Source organism: Arctopsyche grandis, chromosome 10 (assembly GCF_051622035.1).
Source record: "Arctopsyche grandis isolate Sample6627 chromosome 10, ASM5162203v2, whole genome shotgun sequence".
Taxonomy (NCBI): Eukaryota; Metazoa; Arthropoda; class Insecta; order Trichoptera; family Hydropsychidae; genus Arctopsyche; species Arctopsyche grandis.
In genome coordinates, this window is record NC_135364.1 from 13,454,982 (window position 1) to 13,482,685 (window position 27,704).

General features: G+C 35.7%; 1 protein-coding gene across 1 annotated transcript in view; it reads left to right on the forward strand.

Annotated features, from left to right (window-relative positions):
• grh (grainy head) overlaps window positions 1-27,704 on the forward strand; it is a 236,299-nt gene that overhangs the window by 145,500 nt on the left and 63,095 nt on the right. Inside the window, exons 3-5 of the mRNA XM_077439185.1 lie at window positions 8,676-8,855; window positions 21,646-21,802; window positions 24,165-24,566. Of these exons, the coding sequence (XP_077295311.1) occupies window positions 8,676-8,855; window positions 21,646-21,802; window positions 24,165-24,566 (739 nt within the window). The remainder of the gene's footprint in view (window positions 1-8,675; window positions 8,856-21,645; window positions 21,803-24,164; window positions 24,567-27,704) is intronic.

Sequence of the window (27,704 nt, forward strand, 5' to 3'; positions counted from 1 at the left end):
AGGCGAAAGAGTTAAAACCGGGAATAAATTAACGGTTCAAACAATCGAAATCGGTAGTCAGTTGGTTGTACGAATGTTGTTAAAAGCCTCCGAGCCACAATCAATAAGATGCGGAGAGCAAATGTCTCCTAATTAACGACCGAGATTGATATACGAAAGTTTAACGAGCTCTAATGGACACTATCTAAACGACATTTTATATATTGGCCTTTTATATACATACATTGGTATATACGGACACATTTTCCCCAACACGGTGGCATTATGTACATACATATTTCCGACTCAATTTATTCACTCTGGTGTATGTTAATTTTCATTTGTGTCTTTCGTCGTTGTTATTATTATTATTTATCGGTTTAATCTTAATTAAAAACGATACACTATTGGCATTTAACCGGATCGCCGGCCACAAGGGGACCGGATATCGTATGTGAGTTTTTATTTGCTTGTACGGAAAGCCTTCTTCGTCTTTCGTTACAAGAAAGAAAGAGTCGATGATTGTTATGTTTCTTGCTCGTCAAGCACGTCGTCGAATAATCGCTTGATTGATTTTAATTAATCAATTATAATGCTACGTTGCCTCGCATTATGAACTTATTTGTCGTTAAACGGCAGACTCTCACCGAGACAAAAAATAAAGTAAAAACAATTTTAATGCATCATTTCGACCATTATACAAACTCGGTATTTATACTTGTGTACGTAATGGCGTTATTGTGTCTTTTCAAACCATCGAATAGATGTAGACGTCGGAAGAAATACCGTGCCATTGTCAAAGTGTCACATAATAAATGGCAGCCATTTATTCCTATCAAATTATTTATCACTACTGCAACGCAGATGGAAAATAATGACGTTAAATTATACGTTTACATGTGTTGGCTTATTTTGCATATATTTTCAATTAGTATCTTGGGTATTTTTTTTATTTATTTATTTCCATTTAAGTTAATCTCAATCTTACGCAGAGTGAAATTGTAGCAGATTTTTCTTATCGATACCTGTTCGACGCACACCGAACAAGTTGACTCACGCTCCATTAACGCACCTTAAAAAAATTGATTAATTGATTAAACGAAATGCAAATTTACCGTTGCATGTATGTGTAAAAATATTGTGTACACCATTTTTTATAACCCCAATGTGCGTTTATTCTAAATCTTCCATTAAAATATGTAGATCGTGTTTATTTTGCACCACCGGCAGTCAGGTAGCACAGTGTGATATTAATTGAAAATTAAATCAACTGCTTCTGCTCTCTAAGAACTAGGGGGCTCTTCATGAGAAAAATGTGCACAACTGCGAATTCTAATTGCATACTTGTATATGTAGCTACTTATATAAAATGTACGATTCTAATGTAATGTAAATACAGAGTCGTGCAAATGCACGGTCGTTTCAAAGGATCGACTCCTATCCAATAATGCTTTCATTCGATTTTACATAAACACAATCGATATTCATGGAATTGTATTTTATTTAATGTGTAAAGATTGTCATTCAATATTGACTATATTACGTCTTTCGATTTATTGTAAAATTGGTGGTAGTAGTATAGAACAGTGCTTCCCAATTACTTTCATGCCACGGTCCCTGAATCTAAAAGAATTAATTCCCGGCCCCTAAAAAAATTGTTTTCTAATTAAAAGGTTTATTTGGCAGTAATTATTACAATTATAATACACATATTTATAAATTTATAATTTACAATTATAATACACATATTTGAAATTCTACAGCCCCCCAGGGGGTTGCGGCCCCCAATTCGGGAAGCACTGGTATAGAGGACATAAGCTACAAAAGATTCTTTAAAATCTGCCATATTTGATATTGATCACGAAATGTTATTGGTGCATTCCATTCAGCCATTTATTTTTTTGTTCTGGAAGTATATGAATAACAAATTAATTAATTTAAATCAATGTACACAGGGATTGATAAAATTGAATATCTCTACTTTATTATTACAATATCTACATTTTAAAAATCGTCAATAAATTGAAAATTTTCCTTTTTTTAATGTGTTAAAATGCGTATTTATAATAATAAGATATTTTACTTCGATGACTTTGATTCTGTGTTTAGCATTTGTATGTTTTATATCTACATATCTACACATATCATTCATCTTCATGATATTATATGATACAATAAAGTTGAGACTATTCATTGATGATAAAAAAGCATGGTAAATTATATTCAACGCTTTATAAAAGACTTAAAAAATTATAAAGTAAACGTCGTAATTAATTACTCAGCATCTGTCATACGCTTACACTACACCGTATGTCGCGCACTGTCAATACAGCTGTTCGAGGAGTCACAATGAATTGAAAAAAAAGTGTATTCAAACTACTGTACATACATATAATCGAGACCTTAGCGTTAGTTAACCCGATAATATCCCTTTCATACATTTCATCTACCCGACTTCCCCTTTACTAAATTTGATTCGCTTCGTTCGTACTCGCCAAAGTTTCGACCAGTCATCCACATTACATTATACTTTCGGAGATAAGTGAAGATCCATATCGTCGCCGTTTTATTGTGATTGCCGTCTAATCGGAGGTAATAGAGTTGCTCTTTTTTATCGGCCGGCAAACTAGAGTAGTGATATTTGAAGCGCGGAAGCTCATTGTGAACGACTTTCTTGATTGACGCGTCCGTAAATGGTTTCGGTGGTTTGCGTATCCGCGTCTTGACAGCTCGTGGTGGATATAATTTCTATTTCCAATGTTTACGGGTTTCTAAATCATTGCTTGATTCAAAAGTGCGTGTTGAAAGTATCCTCGGTGTTGACTCAGTTGAATTTAGTACCTTGGGAGGAAATTGTGTGTGTTCTATGCGTATGTATGTACATGTACATTCATGCATATATCAGAATATTCTCTCACGCACAGAAAGCTATTAGATGTTATTTTCATTATGCAGTGCATTCCGTCTTATTTGTATTTATAATATGTATGCAAATATGTATCCAAGATTAATAAATGCACGCGCGAATATCTAGCAATACGATCTACAAGTGTTCTAGAAAATTAGCACGTCAATAAGTTCGAACGAAGTGATTAATTATTTCCTTGCGAAGGACTTCAGAAGCATTTTTTTTTTTTGTTTAAACCCAGATAATCTTGATTAATCGATGGACACTAAAGCAAATTGTTTCTATTTTAACACACGTACTCTGCAAAGTCCTCAAAAAGCTGGCATTATTTATTTATTTAAGAATAATTAGGAGAGTTAGCTTAGCCGATGGACCCAAGGGGTTGGTTAATTTGATATTCTTCTTCTTTTCGTGCCAAATCCGTATTCGGACGCGGGCGATATTACTGATAGCTTTTTTTGATATTACAAAATGCAAAAAACAAAGAAGATAAAAGCAAAAACAAAAAAATCAGGATAAAATATAAAACAAAAATATTATTGTTTTATCTCATTATCTACCTATATACAAAGCCAATCCCCGTGAGCTTATCTGCTTTGCCGCCTTCCCCATGTATTCTAATAAATAAATAAATAAAAAAAAGTGTAAAAAACTATAAGACAAAACGAATCTACTATAAGAAAAAGCCAAAAAAGAGAAATTAAAAAAAAACATACTCATTGGAATTTTTTATTTATTATTTTAGGTGTTCCAGAAAGTCGGATGTTTATTTATTTTTTGGAAAATTTATAGTACAATAAAATCATATTTAAGACTTGGAACTACTCTGTAATGTCTCTATGGCAAAATTGTAATAAATAAATATATTATATATACGCATAAAACAAAAATATTTACATATTATATGACATATAGACGCAACAAGTGTTCCAAAAGTATAATCATAATCATATGTATTCATAATCATAATCATATGTAAAAGTATATGTATAATCATATGTATTCCCAAAATTTTCTATCAAATATTCGAGAAGTTAATGGTGTTGAATAATTAGCAGGGTCCTTCAGATGTTCAAATCCTTGACACCAATGCATTAAATTTATTATTTCATTAATACAGTAATATTATATATTTTTATCGTATTTCCAGTGTGTCAGTACATACATATGTATGAACATATGTACATTTACATACATAGTATATCTACAGTTTCAACCGTTTAATTCTACACATTATTATTGTATCGTCATTACCGACGTGCATGTTAATGAGACAACTCGACTCCCAGTTATTTAGCACGTATTTATATTTAATGTTATTATCCATGTACAAGATCATCTGTTATTCTGAATTTACCTGTAAAAACGGCGCTTGAACGCGTTTAACTAGTTTGCAATCTCGACGCGCGGCGGTGGCGTTAACCCTCTCTCTTTCGATCAAACGCAATCGTGTGCAACAACAACAACAATGCAGCGATGTAACACACACACACATAATCAAAATGAAAAAAAAAAGTGCAGAATGCACTTCACGTGCTCGATGCACCCGTTCGGTTCGACCGAACCTGTTCTAACAAATTTGACAAAACGACTCGCTCGACTAGCCCACAGGCCAGTTTTTCAGGTTTTCACGCGCGCCGTGCACGCGCACTCTAGAATCGTCGACGTAATAGTAAAACTGCTAAATTTGCATACCGTTGCTTATGTACCTCGCAATTATATCCAACCGTCGAGTGAAAAAATGACCGGCCTTATGATTGATAAATGATTTCTCCGCGCAATAATCTCCATAAAGTATATTAAACGGCGGTAATTCGCCGATGTAAAGCGAACCGTCGATAAATTGCTTCCTTGCGATCGGCATTTAATTTCAACACCCTAATCGTTCCATTAATGATATTGCAATTAATCATACACAAATATGCATGCTTTTTATTTCGTGTCCGGTGGGAGGGATAAGACCAAGGAAGGGATAATTATTTAGTGGGTGGGATGAATTCTTACTGTTGCCAATTTTTTTTATGTAAAGAAGTTTATCGATATGAATAATATAATAACACAATTACTTGATGCATCCTACTCACTAAACTATGACTCGCGTGCCAGAATGTGGCCTGTAAACGAATCTTTTCCATAACCATAACCTTTCCGAACCATAAATAGTAAACATAGATTCGAGCAAATTTTTAGAATGGCTAGGACTATTAATAGGCTACTTCAATGTGACTCTCGTTCTAAAAAAATTCAATTAATTAATTACACTGAGCAAAATAAAAAAATATCGGAGCGGAACTAATCAACGTTTACTAAGTTTTTTAGTAATTTAAAGTAATAAAAAATCACAATCAATAGAAAACTCATCTGACTATTGATTCTTATACTCCCTTTGAGCATAACAATACTGGATTTCGAGTTATAGACCGCAAAAGCCAAAAAATTGTAAAAATTGCGCATGTTTTCAAACGCTCATATCTCATAAACGAGAGCAAACCAATAAAAATCATTATCATATTCAAATTAGATGGGTCAAATTTAGTATAGATCGTTGAATCTCCTTACCTACCTTACCTTAAAAACGTGATTTTTTGTTGCCCAGTGATTACTATTAGACCTTAAAGTACACGCTTGGGAAAATCTCAATTTTATGATGCACGATTCTCGTGTAAATTTTTTAAATCGAGCGCATGTTGTATAGAGTCGATGTGTCTATAATCAGTAAAATTATTTCAATGTGTTATGTGCGTTATTAAGTTATTTAAAAAAAATCGGTGTGATTTTTCGGATATTGGGTTTGGTTTGATGCGTGTTGGTCACAATTTGCGGTTCGATCTTATGGTGTTTTCTTGTATCGGCAACAACACCACAATGACCGAACAGATAGGTAGGATCCGGTATAACCCGTTAGCGTGGCTGGTCCTCCGGGTCCTGTGAGGATCCTGCCGACTCCAAGTTCCGTTCTTTATAACCTGTTGTTGCGACCTCACCCATTATGATGCCGGCATCCCGCGGGTTAAACAACTCACGCCACTCTAATTTCGTTTACCGCTATTTATTTTATCAATCAGATGCACTCGTATTAGGTATGTATGCTTATGATCATCACAATCAAGAACAACAATAAAATTTTCATTGCATTGTATGTACGCTCAAGAATGCTATTTATTATATTTCCAATATGGAAATCTTGTTAATATCATATATGTATGTATGTATGTAGGTACGCACCTGATCGATTTATCTACTATAATATTTATTCGGCTCCGTGATTAGTTTAGAACTATATTTTGGCTACTCTAAAAAGAAGATTACATGACCTGCATGATCCTATAGTTACGACTTTTAAACGGAATATAAAGCTAAAAGCAAAGTAGTGGATATTATCTAATGAAATTTCTAATTGATTAACGACTTCGTGAAAATTTTTGTACATATGTATGTAGATGTCAAAAATTTACCCATGTGAGTTGTTTCCATAAGACGAAATTATAGCGTGTTTCTTACCAGATTACTTTTTATATATATAGATAGTTGATTAAGTTGGGATTAGGGTTGCCACCCCGACGATTTTGACCCATAGTTTCCGGGTTTCGGCTAGTCGTATGCGGGCTTCGGGTTTGATTGTTATATCTATAAAATTATAAAATAAATAAAATTGAATATTAGAAATTCATAACTTGTATGCAAAGCGTATATGTACATATTTATGTAGAACAAAAGTGGTCCGTGGCTGGCTCATATCTCGCGTACGAAAATTTGATACTGAAGAAGGTACACATAAAGGCTATTGATTACTTGGTAAAATTTTATATAGTTTTGAAAACAGCCCATTCAAATATTTTTCATTAATTGATCTTTACCAAGATTCTTTAGATGCTGCAAAATAAGTAAATGTAGAATTAGGTGCCGATAAATGGTATGATGATATTTGTCTTTTTAAAAATATCATTCCTTCCATCAAATCGTTCGATTTGCCTGCCGATAAAAAAATCATAACATTTTTTTTCTGTAATGTTTTCACTATGAAATATGAAATATGATTTTTTTATAATATTAATTTATATGAATAAAATATAAATAAATATATTTTTTGTGATAATATCCGGGCGAGACCTGGGTCTGAGGTGGCAACCCTAGTTGGGACGCATATTTTATATATGTATGTAATAGTCTGTAGGTTAATTGATTTTTCTACACACTTTTGATCCATATATTATTTATAAATCTTTTAGCAAATATCATTTTTTTTCATTTTCATTTAATTTCATTCTAATAAAATCAATTAATCAATCAGTAAATTTTTTCGAGGCTTTTATTCAATCAAAATCACTTACCATATTAGTTGACTGTTTTTTTTTAATTACTCGCATGTGTTACTCGATCATTTTTTTCATTTATAACACGGTTACTTGGTTTTGTAGAAATGTTTATTTGATTTTTTTGCATAGGCTATTAATCCACTTGCATATATCGATTTCAGTTTATATTTACAATAATAATTTTTTTTTTAGATTTCAGTTAATATTTCCAATAAGTCTGAATATGTGTACACATTTAGATATAAAATTTTATTGATTACGATATCATTCTTATGTAGGTATATGAATGGGCACACGTAGATGCTTTACAGTAATATATTCATATTTAATTTAGATTTTATTAAATCGGCGAACCGGTTCGTACGTCAACGCAGATTAATATCCAAAATTTTAAATACGCACCGCGAACCGATTAATATCTAGCTGAAAATTGCAATTCGGTATATTCCAAATAAGTATTGATCTTAATTTCGAAATATGTACATGTAATTTAACGCTAGGCTACCGTTCATCTCGATAATGTAATTACTAGTTTAATATAATTCACTGTTTATTCTGTTTACATATGTACGTATGTATTATTTTGCGCTTGGCGAAAAATTGGCGCTTCGATAGTATCAATTGTGATGGATTACAATGTGTGTAAGGACCGCTAGCGATTCACGATTATTGCATAGGCGTATCACGATATGGACTATTTTCGCAACGTTTCGCAGTCGTTAAGCACACCTTCGAGCCGATTCATTCAATCTAACACTGTCGAATTATTGAATTAGCTGTCGATTAATTGTCGCATTGTTGGCGTGACCGACTTGCGAATTAATCAACATCGTCACGCTTTATTTATTGTGCAGATCGTTAATCGTGTGTGCGAGTGTGTTGTTACATGTGCCACATGTGCTTTGATTTATCAGGCTAGATTTTTATCTGTATTGCTGGTTTCAATGAAAAATTAGTATTTATTTGCAATTGCATACGTATATCTTACGAATGTGTACACTTTTCAACGGAAAACGAAAATTATGCAACACATAAGATAGAATCTTAAGTAAACTCATTGAGATAGAGACCAAAATGTATGAAACTCGACCTCAAATGAATTTTTTAGTACTCTTTTTGATCAGTCAACATGTCGTTATTAAAGAAAGATGCTCATCTAATGTTTTCATTTTCCATCTGTAACTTTATGAATTTTGGAATTCTACGGATGTGTTGGACGATTGACTTATCTCAAAACGTCCCAAATTTTGTTTTTAATCTAGTTCTTTACATAGTAATATGATAAATCCATTCGACTTCTATACTAAAGGGATGTTATTTATGTATATGTATATTGGAATTGTGTTTTGTTTATCATTAGGTTTGTGTCGTGCATGTCTGCTGATACTGTTAGCTTGTTGAAAAATATGTATATTTTGGATTCCGTCTGTTCATTTCCGTTTTGTGGTGTTTGATTGTGTGATGTTATGCAGGCGGCGGGGCACGTCAGAGGTCGGCCAACATTGGCACACACAATATTTGGTGCTGGATGGAGATGACCAGTCTTCGTCTACATCGGATGCTCCCATGTCCTATGACTGCTACAATCTGCCAACATCCTCTTCAACTGCCCACGCCGCCGCTAAGGACGCTAGAGTAACAGACGACTGGCAGTGAGTTTTTCATTCCTCAAAACACACTGTCTATCCCAGTATTATTATCTGTCTAACCATGCAGTAGAATTTTTGTTAGAAATTTTAGATCCGACTCTTCAGGCGAGTGCATAATTTATTGCGCATTTATTTCTGTATTTTTTTCTGTGCCAGTTTATTCACCGTCACAAAGTGTTCTCAGCATCCTCGATTGCTCTTATATTGAATTTGTCTCACGCGCAGTTAACCCTTTAGCCGTGATCGCGCATATACATAGGAACCGTCACGAGACACCTTCAGAACGGAAGCGCACAAAAGGGCGCGTCAAGAATAACAAATAATAAAAATTCAAATTAAATACTCGATAAATCACACGTCCGAATTTGAATATTTATTCAAATTTACCCACTCGGGGGTTGTCGGTAACGGTAGCTGAGGATTTTGCACTTTTTTGTACGGCTCATGAAATCGGAGTAGCTCCATATGTAGATGCGAATGTATGTAAGTAAGTATATATGGCGACGGTCGCATTTCTCGCTTTCACTGAATATTAAACGGATAAAAGGAGCGCAACAATGAATGCTGAACTTGTTAACAACCCAACTTTTATAGTTACGAGCAAATGGGGCATACAAAAGTTTCAATAACATACCCGACGGCTCATTTTTTGGGGTATGCAAATCGCGAACGACGATGCGCTAACAATCTTCCGGAAGCTGTCATGTCGTATTTTTTGAGAATGTCTAGTTTTTTTTATTTCTTGCCATTTTTTTCGAGTGGCTTACTTGATATCAAACGTTGCTTCTGCGCTTTTTTACTGTAATATGCCATATTTTTCCATTGAAAAAGATTTGCTTGTAGCTACTTATTTCGTAAATATGTACATTTTTTTCTCATTATTATTTATTTTTAAGTATTTATGCGGTATTTTGGTTCCTTAACTAAGCCGCTATATTTGAAAGTGGCATATGTACACTTTTCTTCATTTTGAGAAATATTTAGCAAATCATTAAATATGTTTTGCGTTTAACAATATTTAAAAAACTGGTGGCCTACAATTCGCTAATTCTGCTTTTCCGAGATTCCAGACATATCGAATTAAAAGAAGTGGATAACAATTTGCGAATTAAGTCAAACAGAAATAGTATTTTTGGAACTGCAAATTGGACTTCCGCCACTTTCAAATATACCAGCTCAATTACCAAGTTTTCCGTATTCTTCCCAAGAGTTTTTATTTAGTTTTATTTTATGTCACTTATAGGTAAAAATTTAATATCCAGAATTATTTTTTAAAGAATTTAAGGACATAGTTGTCTTATTCTATGTTTTCCCTACTTTGTGCATTAATAAATTTTGTGCATGTTTATGCTTTATTGTATTATATTAAACGACCTTCCTTTCTATTAGATTAAAAATATTTCGCTGGTAAAATACATCTATATGCTCATCATTTTTATTTCAATCTAGCAAGGGTTAGGATCAGGTCGAAAATGTGTCAAGATCTTTTTATAAAAGGACCTCACATTCGAAATGTTTTGTCAATATTGCTTCACTCTTATGATTGGCTAATTGCTGCCAATTTAACAATTGGTAAAAATAGGGGGGACTAAATATCACTTATTTTCTTTTGTTCAAGTTCGATTGATTCAATTGTACAATTTGTAATTGAATGCTTAATTTGTATTATACGTATGTTCATATATAATACAAATTATGACACATATGTATGTACGCGTAAACGTTCATGTGTATGTATGTACCTACATATGAGATATATAATATTTATAGTATAGTAGTGGAATAAATATCGATCCAGATAATAAAGACGATTTTAAAATGAAGTGCAGACAAGTGGAATGGTCGTGGGGTGGGTGCTCGCGTTGTGGGTGGCTGTAGAGGCGCTCACGCCGCTTCCTCGGCACCTTTGTATGCAAATTGCTTGCAGCCGCCTCGGGACTTCTTTCGTCCGTTGCCCAACATTCGTCTGACATCCCAGTCGCATTGTGCAGACGAAACACTACATTTGGCTTGTGCCGAAACTCTCAATTCAGACGAGAGACAAGTCCGACAGAATTATGCGAACGACGACCACTCGATGCATGCAACTAATGAAAAAAATGCATATTTTTAATGAATATCTACATAATCGAGTATATAGACCGTTGTGAACCGGTCGAGGATTGGGTTAGGTTAAGTATGCAAGAGCTCGACGTAATTCTCGTAACCGTGAAATCGCGTTCCGCCGACGACTCTTTTATATATTTTTTTACAAAATTCAAAATCGAAAGTGTAAACGATGGGAACTTATACCGCTCGATCTGACGACGTCTTCGGAGACCACATGGTAGATACACCATTGATTGTCGACAATAAAACACCCGAAAAAGGTACGCAATAAATTTATTTATACGCGCGCGTCGCACTACTAAAAAAATGTATCGAACCTCTTCCTCTAGTGCGCGACGTAGGTATCCCTTCTTTTATGAAAATATCTTTTTTTTATTACTTGAGGGGGGCTCTCTCCCTCTTACGGGTATATATATTATCTTCTTGGGTCTTTTTTTTATTATATATTATATGTGTACCATCATCCACACGCTATTATGCCCGAGTTACCTACCTCTTTCAAATTACAATGCCCCGAGTGGATCCGACACACACACATACGTGTACACTTGTATACATAAACCCGAAATAAAAAAGAGCACTATTGTAGGTCGCGTACGACTTTAATAAAGTGTACTACCAAATATGGGCTCCTCGGGGCCGACACGAAACCAATCCCCCGATCGTAAACTTTAATAACTTTAGTCTCTTTTAATTGCGAGTTGATCCTCTATTCTTCTATTTTTTTTATAAAACTATTACCCGTCGGATAAAGTTTAGTGCGTTATTGCATATTATAAAATTTCTTTAAAACAATCAAATTCATTAGTCTTGGATGTGTAAGATATAGAGCTATAAAATGTCTGTTCATACTATTTCATCTAATAGCTTAACATTTTATCAAACTGTTTTTTAGATACATTTTTAATACATGCTAGATTTTGTATTGTATATACAAATGGACGGTCATGTAGACTTCACCCGATCATATGACTGAAGTATATTAGTTTTTTTTAAATCATATTAGTTTACTTATGAGCCATCATTTCATAGTACAATATATGTACATATGTATGTATGTATCTATGTAGTACTTACATACGTACGAATTGGCAAGTTCCATTCATTTTAGCTATTTTGTATCAATAGATATTTTTAACGATGGCTCATACATACATATGTGATTAGTCTAGAATAATATTGCGTACTTCTTCTCTATCGAATTTCCTTCGTCTTCTACTAAGAATATTTCGGTGTCACGTTTGAGATTGGTTTACTAATAGCATCACAAAATTTTAATGGAAGAAAACTAACGTATGAGCGTATGTACCTACATCGATTAAAATCGTACTTTTCTAGCTTACAAAGCAAATATTTAAAGTAGGCTGGCGTCTTTCAATGAGTATTTTTTTAATCACATTTTAGCCTTTAGTTAACCACCAATTAGATAATAGTATTATTGGTATATTAACTTTTTCTATTAAATTGATATTTTGACACGGGCCGTCAATGTTTGACGTTCTTATACGAAAGTAACTCCCTTTCGTATTTTGAATTCTTCTACCGACGATTCCGACTTCTGGTTCTAACGAAACAGCTTCCGTTGCGGAATCTTCTACATCGGTATACAGTGGCAAGGTTGATCTTCTTGCTCTCAGCAAAAAGTTCCCGCTTTTGAAGCACGCCGGCGCGTCTGGCGCAAGAATTGTAACGACTTTTGCCAAAAACCGGTTTTCTATTGGACTTTTTGGAAGCCGAAAACCGCGAGGTGTGCATAAACTTGCGCACAATGCAAATACACTGCAATAAACAAAAGATAGGGTGACTTGTCTGTCGACAGAATTTCCTTACAATTAGTAGCAAGAGCATGTATAAGTACCTATATGTAGATTTATAATTAAAATTAAAACTAATATTTAATTACTTAAACGTTCAAGTTTAATTTCGTTAAAAACTTTCCCTCCATCCCTATTGCGAACGAACTTTATTTATCCCATCGTGCGGTATAAAGGGAAGATCACACCTTATCTGTAGTATGAATCTCTCGGTAACATGATCTCAATATGCCGTCATCACCCGAGATTCTCTTGCTAGATAAACAAATAGAGACCCCGGGTAGGAAGCGAACTGAAAAAAAGGGCAAGCATGTCCCGCAACATAGTAACAAGTCTCGCATTTGGTTGTATGAAATTTTGACGTTTTGGAATCAAGCGCATATGGGGATTTTAACCTTATGAATAAAGTAATTTGTACACAGGATAACCCTCGCAGACGCGATAAGATGCTTTTTGTGAATAATTTATCATGCGTAAAGGGTGCAAAGTAAACATTGAGCAAAAAAAAAGCAACAGTGAATTTATTTAATTCATTTTTGCAATGGGAATGATTGATCTGCTACTGACAAGCTTGACGAATTCGATTAGAAATATAGCTCAATTTTGAAGTTAAGATTTTTCTCACGCACAATCGAATTATCCGGTATACAAATGAGTTTTTCGCACGATCCAAATACAAGATATGTAAATTGAAATTGATAATTTGATATGTGCTAAGTGGAACGGTGTGTCAATTAGAGAAAGGTTGGCGTCGTCTACTCAAACGCACCTTTTTGGATCACTTTCTCGATTTTTAATCGACTTTCACTGAGAGACACATGATTCAATGATTACGTTGTCCAAAGATGACATGTGGATAATCCAGTTTCTTTTTGTTTATCCGACTGGCGATAATTTGTTCGTCCATTCGTACGGACGCAAATTACTTTCGACCTTTCAACCCGCAACCAATATTCTATGTAATATTCGCATATTTTACAAGACACTGCGCATTATTTTCGTCGCGTATAAATATTTCTCGAACACATTTCCAATTATCATAAATTCGCAACACCTCTATATCTTGCTCATTCACACACTCGAAACGTTTTGTCCCGTGCATATATGTATGTAATATGTATGTATATACTGATGCGTTGTTGTTGTCGTTATTATGTTCATTTCCATCTACCGTAATAATAAATAAGAAACAAAGAATATTCATAAATATTAACTGCATCGGTGTTTTATGACGATGCGTGTAAATTTTCGTCGCATACATACATACATATATGTACGTATGCACGTACAGCAAGAGATTGTGTATAATTTTCGTTAAGGACTGGATTATATTTCGATGACCTCCTTACGCATTTTTTTAGATAAGAGAAAACATAAAATCGCTGACCACAAGAAAAATTTGATACTTTTCAATAGTAGGACACGCATTAGCGTTTTTTTTTTAAAAAGCATCGATCTGGAGAAATCTATCGAAATGTTAGTGCATTTTTTTCTTGTGCCCATTCCACAGCGGAAGTAATTCGTTTAATTAATCAAACAACACATTGACGAGCTATTAAAATTCACAATACATTTGTATGAATGTAGATTAACTTTATTTACATATATAATTTGGATTTATACAGAATTTTCAATACACATTTATTTTAATCAATCGTCTTCCTCAAATTAACCTGATATTTTTTGTTTAATATTCTTTTTTTTCATTTGGTGTATAATTTTTCAGTAGATATTTAATTATTTCGAATGGGTAAATTTGTTAATATTTGTTATATTTGTTCTTTTTTTACAATCTTTTCATTTAATTTGTATTTTTTTTGTCATGGAAAACCAACTCACTAATACTTTTGTTCGTTTCAACCATTGCCTATAATAGTATGAATTTATAGTAATTGTCGCGGAATCTCTGTAAGAGAGAAAAGCGTACGAAAATAAGCATGCAATAATTTCTTTAGAATATCGTTATATATGTGTAATGAGATAAACGCATAAAATAAGCGTTTTATATCCGTTTCAAGCTGTAAATGTGATGTTTAATAACGCACATAATGTGATATGCAAATAGTGCTTACATGATACTTGTTGAAATCATCGTGCAAATTTAATATTACATATATAAATAAATTCATACAATAAAATTGAGACGTTCTCACGCACGTCTTTTCGTTGTAAAAATACGAATTATACCTGATTTTCTCGTTAACGTTATATTATGTGTAGTATCTAAGCATTAAATTCTCTGCAGAAGAACGCTCATTAAATGCGTGCCGGAAATATTGGCAATATATGTTTAATATATGTATGTAGTTAGTTTGAGATATCCCGAATTAAAAATGATTGATTTAACACGCGCTCGGTGTGATTTATTTTGTACAGTCTACATTTACTACTGAGAACGTTTGAAAAAATGAAACATTGGCAAACCTGTATGTTTTACTGCCTTATCAGTGTCAAAAGTTTTATTAATATCGCCATATTGTGATTTTTTTGTGTTTTAATTTGTACACGACTTCGAGGTGACCCGATACAATATTACGAAAAAAAAATCTAATTAAACAATGATGACGTTGTGAATTCGAAATAGGTTTTAGACAAATTTATGAGACGCGAACGACTCGTTTTTTTATTATTTATTTTCAATTACAATTTCATTTCCATTTTGTAATGGCATAAATCAACGATCGGAGCCGAGGATACATTCTAGATGTAAATCAATCGGAAAAATTATTTGATTACGTCATGGGGGTCACTCTTTGAAAGCGTGCTGAAATTATGAAAATAAACATATTTACGAATCAAATGATAAATTATCGTATATTGATAGATATTTGTAATTTTGAAGGGAATAATAATAACCTTATTCAAAACGGATTTACGACGATGTTTAATTACGAAAATTTATCGACGGAGGTGATTCATTAAATTCCGACGATCGTTAATAATCATCGTGTTTCGTCACAGTATATTTTTCTTCTTTACTTAAATAGTCACCTTTCCGGAATTTAAATTAGGCAATATACGAAGAACACACTCGTTTATTCATATTATATATCGACAGTCCCAAAAGAACATTTTTCTTTCTTCTGCAGGTATATAGAGGATTAATCGAGTATTTAATTTAATATTAGTTGGACTGTTTCTCGGTTATCATATAAATCACAAAAGCGCAAAACAGTGATGATCAAAACATATATTTTGTGTATACTTAAATTTATATTTTTATGGTACCACAGGGCTTCTGTACGATACAGGTGGCCTTTATGATTAATGTATTCAGCGGTCGAACAACCACTTATTTATACGTATATTTTTTGTTTTTGTCTACAAACACTTTAACGCAAAAGTTAATCGGTAGCTTTTGTGTTTATTTATATTAAAAATGCAAAAATCTTTTTTTAATATTTTACAAAATTCAAACCCAGCGTGAACATGAGTATTATTAGCATATTTTTATTTCAAAACGGTTATTAGGCGACAAAATAAACAAGCGTCGAACTATGATCGTTTCCTGTAGAAATCATACGTAATTTCAATCAATTTTGAGGGACCCAAGTGGTTAAATTTGGTTTAAATTTCGGGATATGGTATGTACCTCCTTGGTATAGTATCCATGGTATGTCTTTGGTACGGTACGGTATGGTATATATATTTTTCAAATGTACATATAAGTCGAGGTTGTGATTGTAGGTAGTAGTATTTAGGAAAATTGGTTATATAATATACTAGCTGTATTACCCGGCTTCGCTCAGTGTTTATAATATAAACCGCTTAAACATGACTAAGCTAATTTAATTAAAAAAAAAAAAAAAAATTTAAAAATTTAAAAAAAAAATTTAAAAAAAAAATTTAAAAAAAAATAAAAAATAAATAAAAAAAAATCAAAAAAAAAATCAAAAAAAAAAATCAAAAAAAAAATTAAAAAAAATCAAAATTTTTTTTTGCCTTCTAGGGCTTCGCCCTCGGCGCCCCCCTGAGCCTTTGCCTTCTAGGGCTTCGCCCCTCCACGCCCCATGAGCAATTGCCGTTTAGGGCTTCGCCCCCATGATCAGTTGCCTTTTAGGGCTTCGCCCCTCCGCGCCCCCATGATTAAAAGCCGTCTAGGGCTTCGCCCCCCTAAGTTAATGCCTTTTAGGGCTTCGCCCCCCGCGCCCCCAAGATTAATTGCCGTTTAGGGCTTCGCCCCCCTTAGTTAATACCTTTTAGGGCTTCGCCCCTCCGCGCCCCCATGATTAAATGCCGTCTAAGGCTTCGCCCCCATGATCAGTTGCCTTTTAGGGCTTCGCCCCTCCGCGCCCCCATGATTAATTGCCGTCTAGGGCTTCGCCCCCCTTAGTTAATGCCTATTAGGGCTTGCGCCCCATGAGGCTGGGCCCCCCGGGCCCCCTTCGGGGCCCCACGGGGCTGCGCCCCTTGTGGCGCCCCCTTTTGAGCCTCATGGGGCTGCGCCCCATGAGGCTGGGCCCCCCGGGCCCCCTTCGGGGCCCCACGGGGCTGCGCCCCTTGTGGCGCCCCCTTTTGAGCCCCATGGGGCTGCGCCCCATGAGGCTGGGGCCCCACGGGGCTGTGCCCCTTGTGGCGCCCCCTTTTGAGCCCCATGGGGCTGCGCCCCATGAGGCTGGGCCTCCCGGGCCCCCTTCGGGGCCCCACGGGGCTGCGCCCCTTGTGGCGCCCCCTTTTGAGCCCCATGGGGCTGCGCCCCATGAGGCTGGGGCCCCACGGGGCTGCGCCCCCCGGGCCCCCTTCGGGGCTGCGCCCCTTGTGGCGCCCCTGGCGGGGCCCCATGAAACTACTCGCTTTGCGCCCCCGCGGGGGTGAATCCATTGAATCGAAAAAAACAAATCGGCGCCCATGGATCGAAAAAAAAAAAAATCGAATCACGTGTTCGATGACGTCACCGATCTACGGACGACGACGACGACGACGACGACGACGACGACCAAGGATATTTACATACATACAAAGTCTCTTTCCAAATTATAGATTAGATAATGATGTATAGAAAGCATTTTAGTGATACAATATTATGTAGATAGATGTACCTATAATATTTGCTTATTTATTATATACAGTTCATTTAATATACAAATGTTTATTGCATTGATAATTACCGTAAATAAATGTTTTAAAACTCGTCGATGAAAAAAAAAAGTAAAAACGCACGACTCAAAATTTAAATTTGAATTATTATATTTAAATACAATATAGATACGTGTAGTTTGTTTTTGAATACATATTTTGATTGAGCCTATCATAATAAATAATTTTAATAACAAATTTATTCATAAACGTGACCTTTACTAATGCAGTGATTTTAGACAATGCAATTGTAAGTTTATATTTTATAATGCATCCGCCCACTTGTATGAGCAACACATTTTTTTCCAAACATAATAATAATTCATAGTTATCGTGTGTAATTATATACGTCATATAATAAGTTTTGCTCGGTGAATTCACCGATGCAGTGCATGCATTTGCAATAATTACTCGGTCTCGGGTACTGTGGTTCCATTGATGCGTTTGATTTTCGATTTACACTGATATGGATTATTTAGATGTGCCGTGGTGAGCTTTCACGATTCGGTCGTTCTCAAACACGTTTAAAAATACGCGATTTTGCTATGAATGACTTGCAACGATGCAATGGGAAAATTCACTTCTTGCGCAATCGCACATTGTTGAGATGCACCAGTGCGCTCGACCGTGGCGTCTGCTCACACCACGTAATAATACGCAATGAAAACACTTCCTATCGCCGATTTAATCATATGTGCATTGCACTGCAATCGTGCAATCGTCTTGGATGTTTTATTGACAAGAAATTATATGCACATAATCAAATCGTATGCATGTATTAATGTACCTACGACGCCCCTGAGAAATTCATACATATTCACACATATTGTTTCCGAATTGGGTGTGAACGATGATTCTGAATACGGTCTGATTTTTTTTATGGGATAAATAAATATGAAGAATCATTGTCCGTGAAAGACCAAATACTACGATAATAATAACCGAGCGAGCGTTGGTCAATTTTTTCCCTTTGGGTCTCTCCCATTCAACGAACGGCCACTATAATTGCCCGGCACTTGGGAGTTGCGCTTGCGAGCGATATAAATCAAATTAAGGGCTATAAATTTAATCAAAGTTGCGTTGTTGTGAGATCTTCAAGTTTGTATGAAATACGCCGACTACACCTAAACACAACTAGTATACAATAAACGAAATCCTAACTATGTTATTCCATATGGAAAATAAGTATGCGTACATACATACATATATGTATATACAGACGGCAAGGCCATTACCAGTGTACTATACGCATACACAATGAGAATCAAAACCAGTTCTAGATTTTCCCACTGGCCTGGCGCTACTGTACGGTCTGACCGCATCACGAAATACTAGTCAGTCATCCTAGTATTTCCTATTAATAATAATATAAAAAAACTCAAATAATTTACATATACTCACGATACTAATTTCGTAACCTCGGGCGCATTGTTTCAACGATTATCGCGCGCGTTCATGTTAAAATTTTCGTATTTTTACCTGTGCAATTTTTTTAAAATTCGTTTGGCGTATGCAAATGAGGGTTTGTTGCACCCGAAACGACCACCTTTTGCACCCTGAAAAATCCGGTTTTCGTGGGAGCATAGGGGCTACGACTTCTCGTAAGGGCCACGTGACATGTGCACTGCACATTTTCCACGGGTCTTCTTGAAGATTGCACTATTCTAGAAGCATTTTGATTTATTTTTGTGTGAATTCTATGTAGACTTATTAACATTTGCCTCAATTTTTATCGTTATTGAATTTAATCGGTATGCTTTTATTTCAATTAACATTTTTTATCTACATCGGCCTTTGGAGACCAGCTGTGTGATGTATTTTTTTTTTTATATTAAAGTCATAAAATTTTATTTGGGTAATTGCACAGATAAACACTAATTTATTCAGACATTAAGGCGGTTTATATAAATTAACTATAGTGAATGAAACGAAGAATGACTTTTTTAGTACCCGTTGGATAGTCCGATTATGTCTAATCATTTGAATTCCATCCTCTACGTCTACGTTTTTTTTAAGTTGAAATTGAGTAGTTGATATTTTAAAATAATTTTTTAATAAATTTCCATGAAAAAGTATTTTTGTAGATATTAATTTAGATGTTTTCATTTAAAATAAGACGTGCTTTTTAATAAAAATAAATTTAATAGGTATTTAATATTTTAATGAATATAATTTATTTATAAAAATATTTATTGTTTCAAATATACCTTTCATCTATTATTATTTATTTATTATTTATTATTATTAATATTATTATCTTACCACTATCATTGGTAATATTTTATTGTTATTTTTTATTTTTGGTAAAAATCGGAATTCTCGGAAGCGAGGCTCGGTCGACCCGCACTTTCTGTGATTGGCTGCTCTTTGCGAGTACTCTAGTATTGCCGTGCCCTGAATTAACTCGACTTTTACCTGATGAAATACTCCGACATATACTGCCTGGTTCGCATATAATTTTGGACGGTTGGGCAGCGTACGAAATTATATGCGAAACAGGCAGTGTATATGTCGGAGTATTTCATCAGGTAAAAGTAGAGATGTAATTCAGGGCACGGCAATACTAGATTACTCGCAAAGAGCAGCCAATCACAGCAGGAAGGAGCGGGTCGACCGAGCCTCACTTCCGAGCCTAGCGGGTCCGCCTCGTCGAGAATTCCGACTTTTATTTTGTACAAATACTGAGCACAGACGGGTTAAACAACTAGTAATTTATAAAATAGTATTTTTATTTGATGAATTATTGAAATTCCAATGTCATTTGCACGGGTCTACGTGGCGAGCCAGAATGTTAAATTACAGAAAACACAAATATCGGAAGGCAAAGTAATGCATGGTAAACGGTACATACTCACGTAATTCAGTGGCGTGCGCTGAAATTCTCTCTCTTTTTGTCGTACAGCCTTACTTAATGTGCACGAACGGGATTCAAGAGGAACAGCCTGTTCCTCTTGTATCCCGCTCGTGCACATTAAGTAAGGCTGTACGACAAAAAGAGAGAGAATTTCAGCGCACGCCACTGTCACGTACATACTCACTTAATTTGCGCGAGCAGGGTACAACAGGAACAAGAGGAACAGGCTTTTCCTCCCGTATTCTGCGCGCGCACATTAATACGGAAGGAAAAGCCCGTTCCTCTTGTTCCTGTTGTACCCTGCTCGCGCAAATTAAGTGAGTATGTGCCGTTTACCATGCACCCTTTTATTTTGATCTTTCGACTTTCGATCTTTGCCTTCGGATATTTGCGTTTTCTGTAATTTAACCATCTGACTCGTCACGGAGACCGGTATGTACTGTATGTATTTTTATTTGATGAATTATTGAAATTCCAATGTCATTTGCACATATGTACATACATATATGGGTAGCGTTTTGAATAGAAGTCACTGTTATTATTAAAGCCGCGTATTGTTCAAATATTGTAAATGCATTGTTAAAGGTTTGCCGAACCTTTCTTACAAAGGATTTACAACGATGGAACAATGAGCGGCCCCTTGGCTATCCTACCTCTAGTTATTATGATCATTGTGTGTGTGTTTGTGTACATATCTACATATATGTTGAATTGAATGCGAGCTCGACCGGCGACACGTGTTTTTCTTCGGTATGGTTCTCGTCCGAAGCACGTGTTGCCATCATCGACGTACGTACGCATGCAGACATATAATTACACATATGTAGATATATGTATGTAGTTAGTGTTGTGCGGCGAGTTGAGCGCCACTGGCCAAAGGTGGGCAGTGAGCTCCCACCCGCCGCACGCACCGACCAATCATGAGCTCTCGTCTCGGCAGGGGGCGTGTGTCGGCCGGATCGGGGGCGGAGCTAGCCGCCGAGCTGCAGGGGCTGCTGCACGCCGGTCTCGTCAAGCGCGAACCTGAGGACCTCAGCCGCAAAGTTCCGCACCATCATCAGCAACACCACTCGCCGGCGGACTCACACCACGACAAGGTGCGTCACCATCATCATCATCATCATCACCACCATCATCACCACCATTTCTTTACATACATACATATATTCAATTCACATGTATCTCATGCTTACCTACATTCATATCTATGCAAGATGGGACAATTGATGTTTTTGAGACTACGATTATTTTCAGATTTTTTCTTACAGCTACAGCAAATGCGAAAAGTTATGTTACAATACATAGATTATTTTGAATCGGCTTCGAGTGTACATGTGTAACGTGCACTGTTTTATAATTAAACTGTGTATGTTGAAAGTTCGTTAATGAACACACACAATCATTCTGTTCAATAAATGTTATGCAAAACAATTAGAATATAATGTACCAACTTATGTACATACATAGTCCAGTGCAGAGATTAATCGGGATGTAATAGCTCGTCGACCATACCGGTGATCGAATGCAGACAAAAATAGCATGCATTTGTACTATATTGGGAGGTTTGCAGCCCTACAGCCCTTATGGACGGCAAAAATTGCATGCATTTGTACTATATATTGGGAGGGCTGTAGCTTCGCAGCCCATATATGGACATATATAGTTTAAGACATTGACTGTTTAAACATAATTTCAAAACAAAGTATGTTTGTATGTATGTGCATTTTTTAAATGTCGTCTCAATTTACTCGATTTTTAGTTACCTACTGTCAGTGGTGAATTGGCGCAATTTGATTAAATATAGCAATTTTTCAGACATTTAAAGATTTATTTAAAAGAAAAAAAAACAGCATTACAATGTATGTATGTAGGTATATAACATTGACACCGAAAAATTTTCTAAAAATTAATAGCAACAATGAAAAAAAGATATGGAGTAAATGTTTATATTAACTAAGAGAAATGATCAAACAAGATATTTACTAAATTTACAAAAATTATAAATTTTTGGAGTCGAGCCCCCCCCCCCTCTCCTACGGATCGGGGGCATGCGCCTAGTGTGTTTGTGGGATGAATCACCACTGGTTTACAGTCAATCTTTCTGTAGTACGGAATTTAAATTAGATTAAAAAAATGCAAGAATAAAAACGAAATGTAAGAAAATGGGTAATAAGAAATATGATTTTAATTGAATCGATTACTTTTTTACTAGCCTCTTTTTTCCGTTTTTTATCGAATCGATTTATCGTGTCATAAAATATGTGGCACTATTTTTTTTTCTAATACCAGACTAGTATAGTTTGCTGTAATTAGTGCTAGATCGGTTCAGCAAAAAGACGTAAAAATGTAGGAAAAGACAGGAGGGCGTTATATTCTGTGTCACGTTTTCTTACAATTTCATTATTTTTCAATTTTTTTTTCTGTTTTCATGTGGAACAGATCTAGCGCGTTTTATGTACATACCTACATACATACACACATAAAAAGTTTTGACTGTATATTTAAATTTTATTTATTATTTTCGCCGTTGTTTGACGTTAAAAATGAAAATGTCTGTATGTAGAATTGAAACACAGAATGGTCTCAAAACTCAACTGTCCCATCTTGCACGTATGAAATAATAACACTAATATCTACATACATAGAGAATACGACGCGTTTTTAAGTGTTTCGATGCAAAACGATTTTGGGGAGGACAGTATATTCTATTATAGATTTGTTTTGTATGTCCATTTATTGTATTATGTATCTGCATAGTGTATAGTGTATTCACCATTGTATTGTGTATTCAGTATTGGGTAGACGTATGTATGCATACGAGTATATTATAATAATAGTGGCGTGCCGGTGTGCGTCGCGTCGCGTCGCATTCGTATAGACGGCGAGTTGCACGTGACGCGTGACGGTTTCCGAAGCTGTGCGTGCCACAGTTGAGTGTAGTAGAGTGGGGTGGGGGTAAGGCAAAGGCGAGCCAGAGCCAGAGCGGCACACAGCCGGTCCGTCGACTTGTTCGGCCTCAGTTTCGCGGAAGAAGCGCGTCGCGAAGGATACGTATGTCGCACCACCAACAACCATCCAAACTAACATTTGTGCCGCTTTATTTTCACTCATTTTAATCAACATACACACACATAATATAAAAACCCGAAACGTTTTTGCTGAAAAATCGAAGCATTTAAAAAAAAACAACAACAACAACTTGTGTCTATATAATTTTTATTGTGGAATTGTTATTTCGTTGTCGTGAACAAGTGGATGGATGATGACCGATTGTTTGCGTCGTTCTGTTTTGTAGTTTATATATTTGTATATATATATATATATAATATAATATAAACTCGCGGTTTATCAATTGTGGTGATCGTGGCTAACTTTTGGTCGGAGGCCATCCTCGGTCAGGGTGCATCGGGGGTGGCCCGCGGTCCAGTGAGACCGGGCTACAGCGAGTGGGTGTTGCAGGAGGGTGGTCGATCGCCGCCATTGGTGTCTGCGGGTTCCGGTGGCGGAGACGCCATGTACGGGGCTCAGATGTTCGCTGCAGGGGGGTCGGGGGCGGCCAGCCCTGCGCCCTACGCCGACCAGTACAATACTCATGCGGTGGCGCAGTATGGCGCCAGGACGACGGCTCCCTTCTCCACCGAGCCTTACTACCGGGAGTACTTCGCCGGCGAGACGGTTGCCACCGCCGCTTACCAGAGGCCTCTCTACGAGACGGACGGTGGCAACGATAGATACGCCCGCCCTTATCACGCTAAGGGTGTGATTGCCGCGGCGGCGGGGTTGACCGTCGATCTTCCCTCGCCCGACAGCGGCATCGGAGCGGATGCTGTCACTCCGAGGGATCAGCCCGCCACCCACCAGGTCAGTTCGCTTATGATTCATTTTGTCCCTTGCTTAACTCTCTCTCTCTCTCTCTCTCTCTATTCTGCCACCAATTGTTTCGTCCCTCTAATGTACGAGTACCGTTTTGCGAATCGTTGGGTTTCAATATCGAGCGACATATGATCCTTCGCCGATTTTTTTTGTTCTATACATATAAGTATTCTTCCGGAAAATTGCAAACACGTAAAAACGCGAAATCATCTTGTGTGAAAATTCATCATTGACTAACTGCTATTTCAGGGTAAAAGTGCTTTTGTTTTAAAAAAAAAATGTTTCTATGTAGCTCATTTTCACCGAATTTGGACCTATGTGCATACATAAAGTTAGTGAAAAGTATTAGTGAAAACAATTTTATGAAATGTGTGTGTCAAATTTCTGCTTTTAACTGATGGTCCAAATACTGTGAAGGATGGCATTTCTGTTAAAATATAAAATTTGTTATGAAAAGCGATTGTTTGAAAAATTAAACGCAATGTTTTTATTAAACAGGTCGTAAAATTATAGAACATTCTGTTAATAAATATTTGTGTCGAATTTTCCTCCGTATTTCGATCAAATTTGGTGCATTCAATGACATCTATCGTCAATTAGTGAAAATAATAAATATAAATGTTGACGATTTTATAAATCGATTTCTAGTTTGTTCAAATTTTACGATTGATATTTTGAAATGTAATTTATGAATTGATTTAATTTTGAAATTTTCCGCGGCATTTGTTATGGTATTTCATTTAAGTTTGTGTTATGTATAGGTTGAACTGAGTTCATACAAGTCGTAAAATTATTTTTGGTTATTTAGGTGTTGAAATTTCATTTTAGTTAAATGCTAGTAGTCGGTTAAATATAATAAATTTTAATGGATACATATTAAATTATCATGTTTTAAATTAAATGTTATTTTTATTATTGATGTCAACATATAAATAATGATTTATGATTAGGTGCGAATTGCTTTTTTCATCTTCAATTTTCCGAAAATTTAAAAGCGATAATTACAGCTTAATATCGTTTAAATTAAATTGTATTCATTTTTTTATTTTAAACGATTTTTAATTACTTATATGCTCAAAAGTATCGTGCTATTTTACAATTGAGATATTTTAAATACTATTGAACGACACGAATAATTTCAAATTTAATTGTATCGTCTATGAGTCGATATCTTACCGATAATTTTTATTTAATATTGAAGTTTATCGCTGTAAAAAAACGTTAACGATACTTTCATAAATAAAGTCTTCATGAAAGATAACGAATGGCGTATGTCGTGCAAACGCACCGCACATTAACGATGCGCGTTGACGGGACGGTCGCGTTTTCAACCCTATAAATACGTTCCATTTCTCCCACGTAGGGTACATATAGTATACGTGTATACTCCGGGTCCATCCATCGCGAAAGATAATACATTTTAAAGCCCACGAACACACCGAACTGGAGAGCAGATTTAAGGCGGACACGTGATAAATACGACACGTGGGCAGTTAACACTGGTCTGTCCGGCCACGGCCTGGCTCATACACACGCGGCTCGGTGATCCTCGAAGTCTCTTGTAATGTATTTGTTACTTGCTGGATGGCAATCTATCTGGTTCGATGCGATGTGGCTTGTATCGGTGAGCCCACGTTGTGGATCATCTGTCAATTGCGTCGATTAGGCGGATATTTCAATTCGACGCTCAACTTGAAATTCCGATAAGAATCTCGTTAGAATGAACCCCGTGTTTGGTTTCTATTTGAAAAAGTTCCGGCGTATGAAAAAAATCAGAATTAAACGAATGCGATATCGGAATCATGACATTTGAATTTTTTCGCCCCGCAGATTTGTTAGAACGAATTATTATAGTTAGTGGTGTTGTAAAAAAAAATTTAATTGCATTCTCGTAAGCATGTTATTAATTGTCTAAATACATTTTTCCATCGTGTTCGTACCAGCCATTGTTCGTTCTGTAATTATTTTCGCCAGTATTCCAATGTTGTTTATAATGACCCGCCTTTATTGTATATTATTCGTGACGACGATTATTATTATTATATTAGCTGCGAATCTTTTAATCGAATAAACTGCTATTAATGTGTTAAAAAGTGCGCAATATTAGGCGGTCTTAATAACGACTGGCGGAAGTTGAATATTTGCCTTGTATTATTATTAAAATAATAATAGTGTAGTACAATTGTAGAATATTTACCGCGAAAAAGTATGTATTTAATTATTTTTTTATTTCACTTGTATGCTAAAATCCTCATACTGTTTACACTCTTAATTAAATTATTAATTTATATCGCCCCTTTTAATATTTCACTTCTGACAAGTGTGTTTTTCATATTCATACATAGCATAAAATTTTCCACTACTGTAACATTTCTATGTGGTAATGCAATAAATATGCCAATTTTATTGTATTATTACATGTATATAAGTTTTAAACTATGACGAATCACATATGAATGCAGATCCGCGTGAAAGCTATTTATCAATTTACAATGTGTCAAAAATTATTTCACCGATTGACACACTGAAAAGTGTAATAAATTTGGCGCTAGAAATTTCATATAACGCGTTCCGTACGTTTTTATGTATTGCAAAAAGGTCGATTGATTTAAATGTTTTCGCAACCTTCTCGCCATTTTACTATAATAACACTAAATTGTGTATTGTCAATTTTATTATGACAAGGCCGTGTCGGATGCGATATTCAAGTATCACAAGTAGCCGAACGCTAATAAATTTTCGAACCGAATATATTGCATACGTATTATGTATGTAATTGTATGTGAATAGTGAGTGTGCGTATAATAACTTTGGCTGCACAAATGTGCACAACTTACACGGTCGTTAAAGACAATGCGGCTAATAAAAATGTCGTCAATTCGCCCACATTTTCACCTATCTCTCTAGTGGGTACTTGGATAAAATGAGCTCGGAAATATCGAGAACAAGGTTCGAAACTGCAACCGGGCATTTTATCCGGTGGTAATTTAAAGTGTCTTTCGCGGGTAGGTGGTGATTTATTCGGGCGCGGTCTGCTATATCGATATTATGTTTGTATGAATTGTGGGGGGGTCCACAGACGTGTGGGACAGACAGACAGACAGACAGACACCCGTGTGATAACTT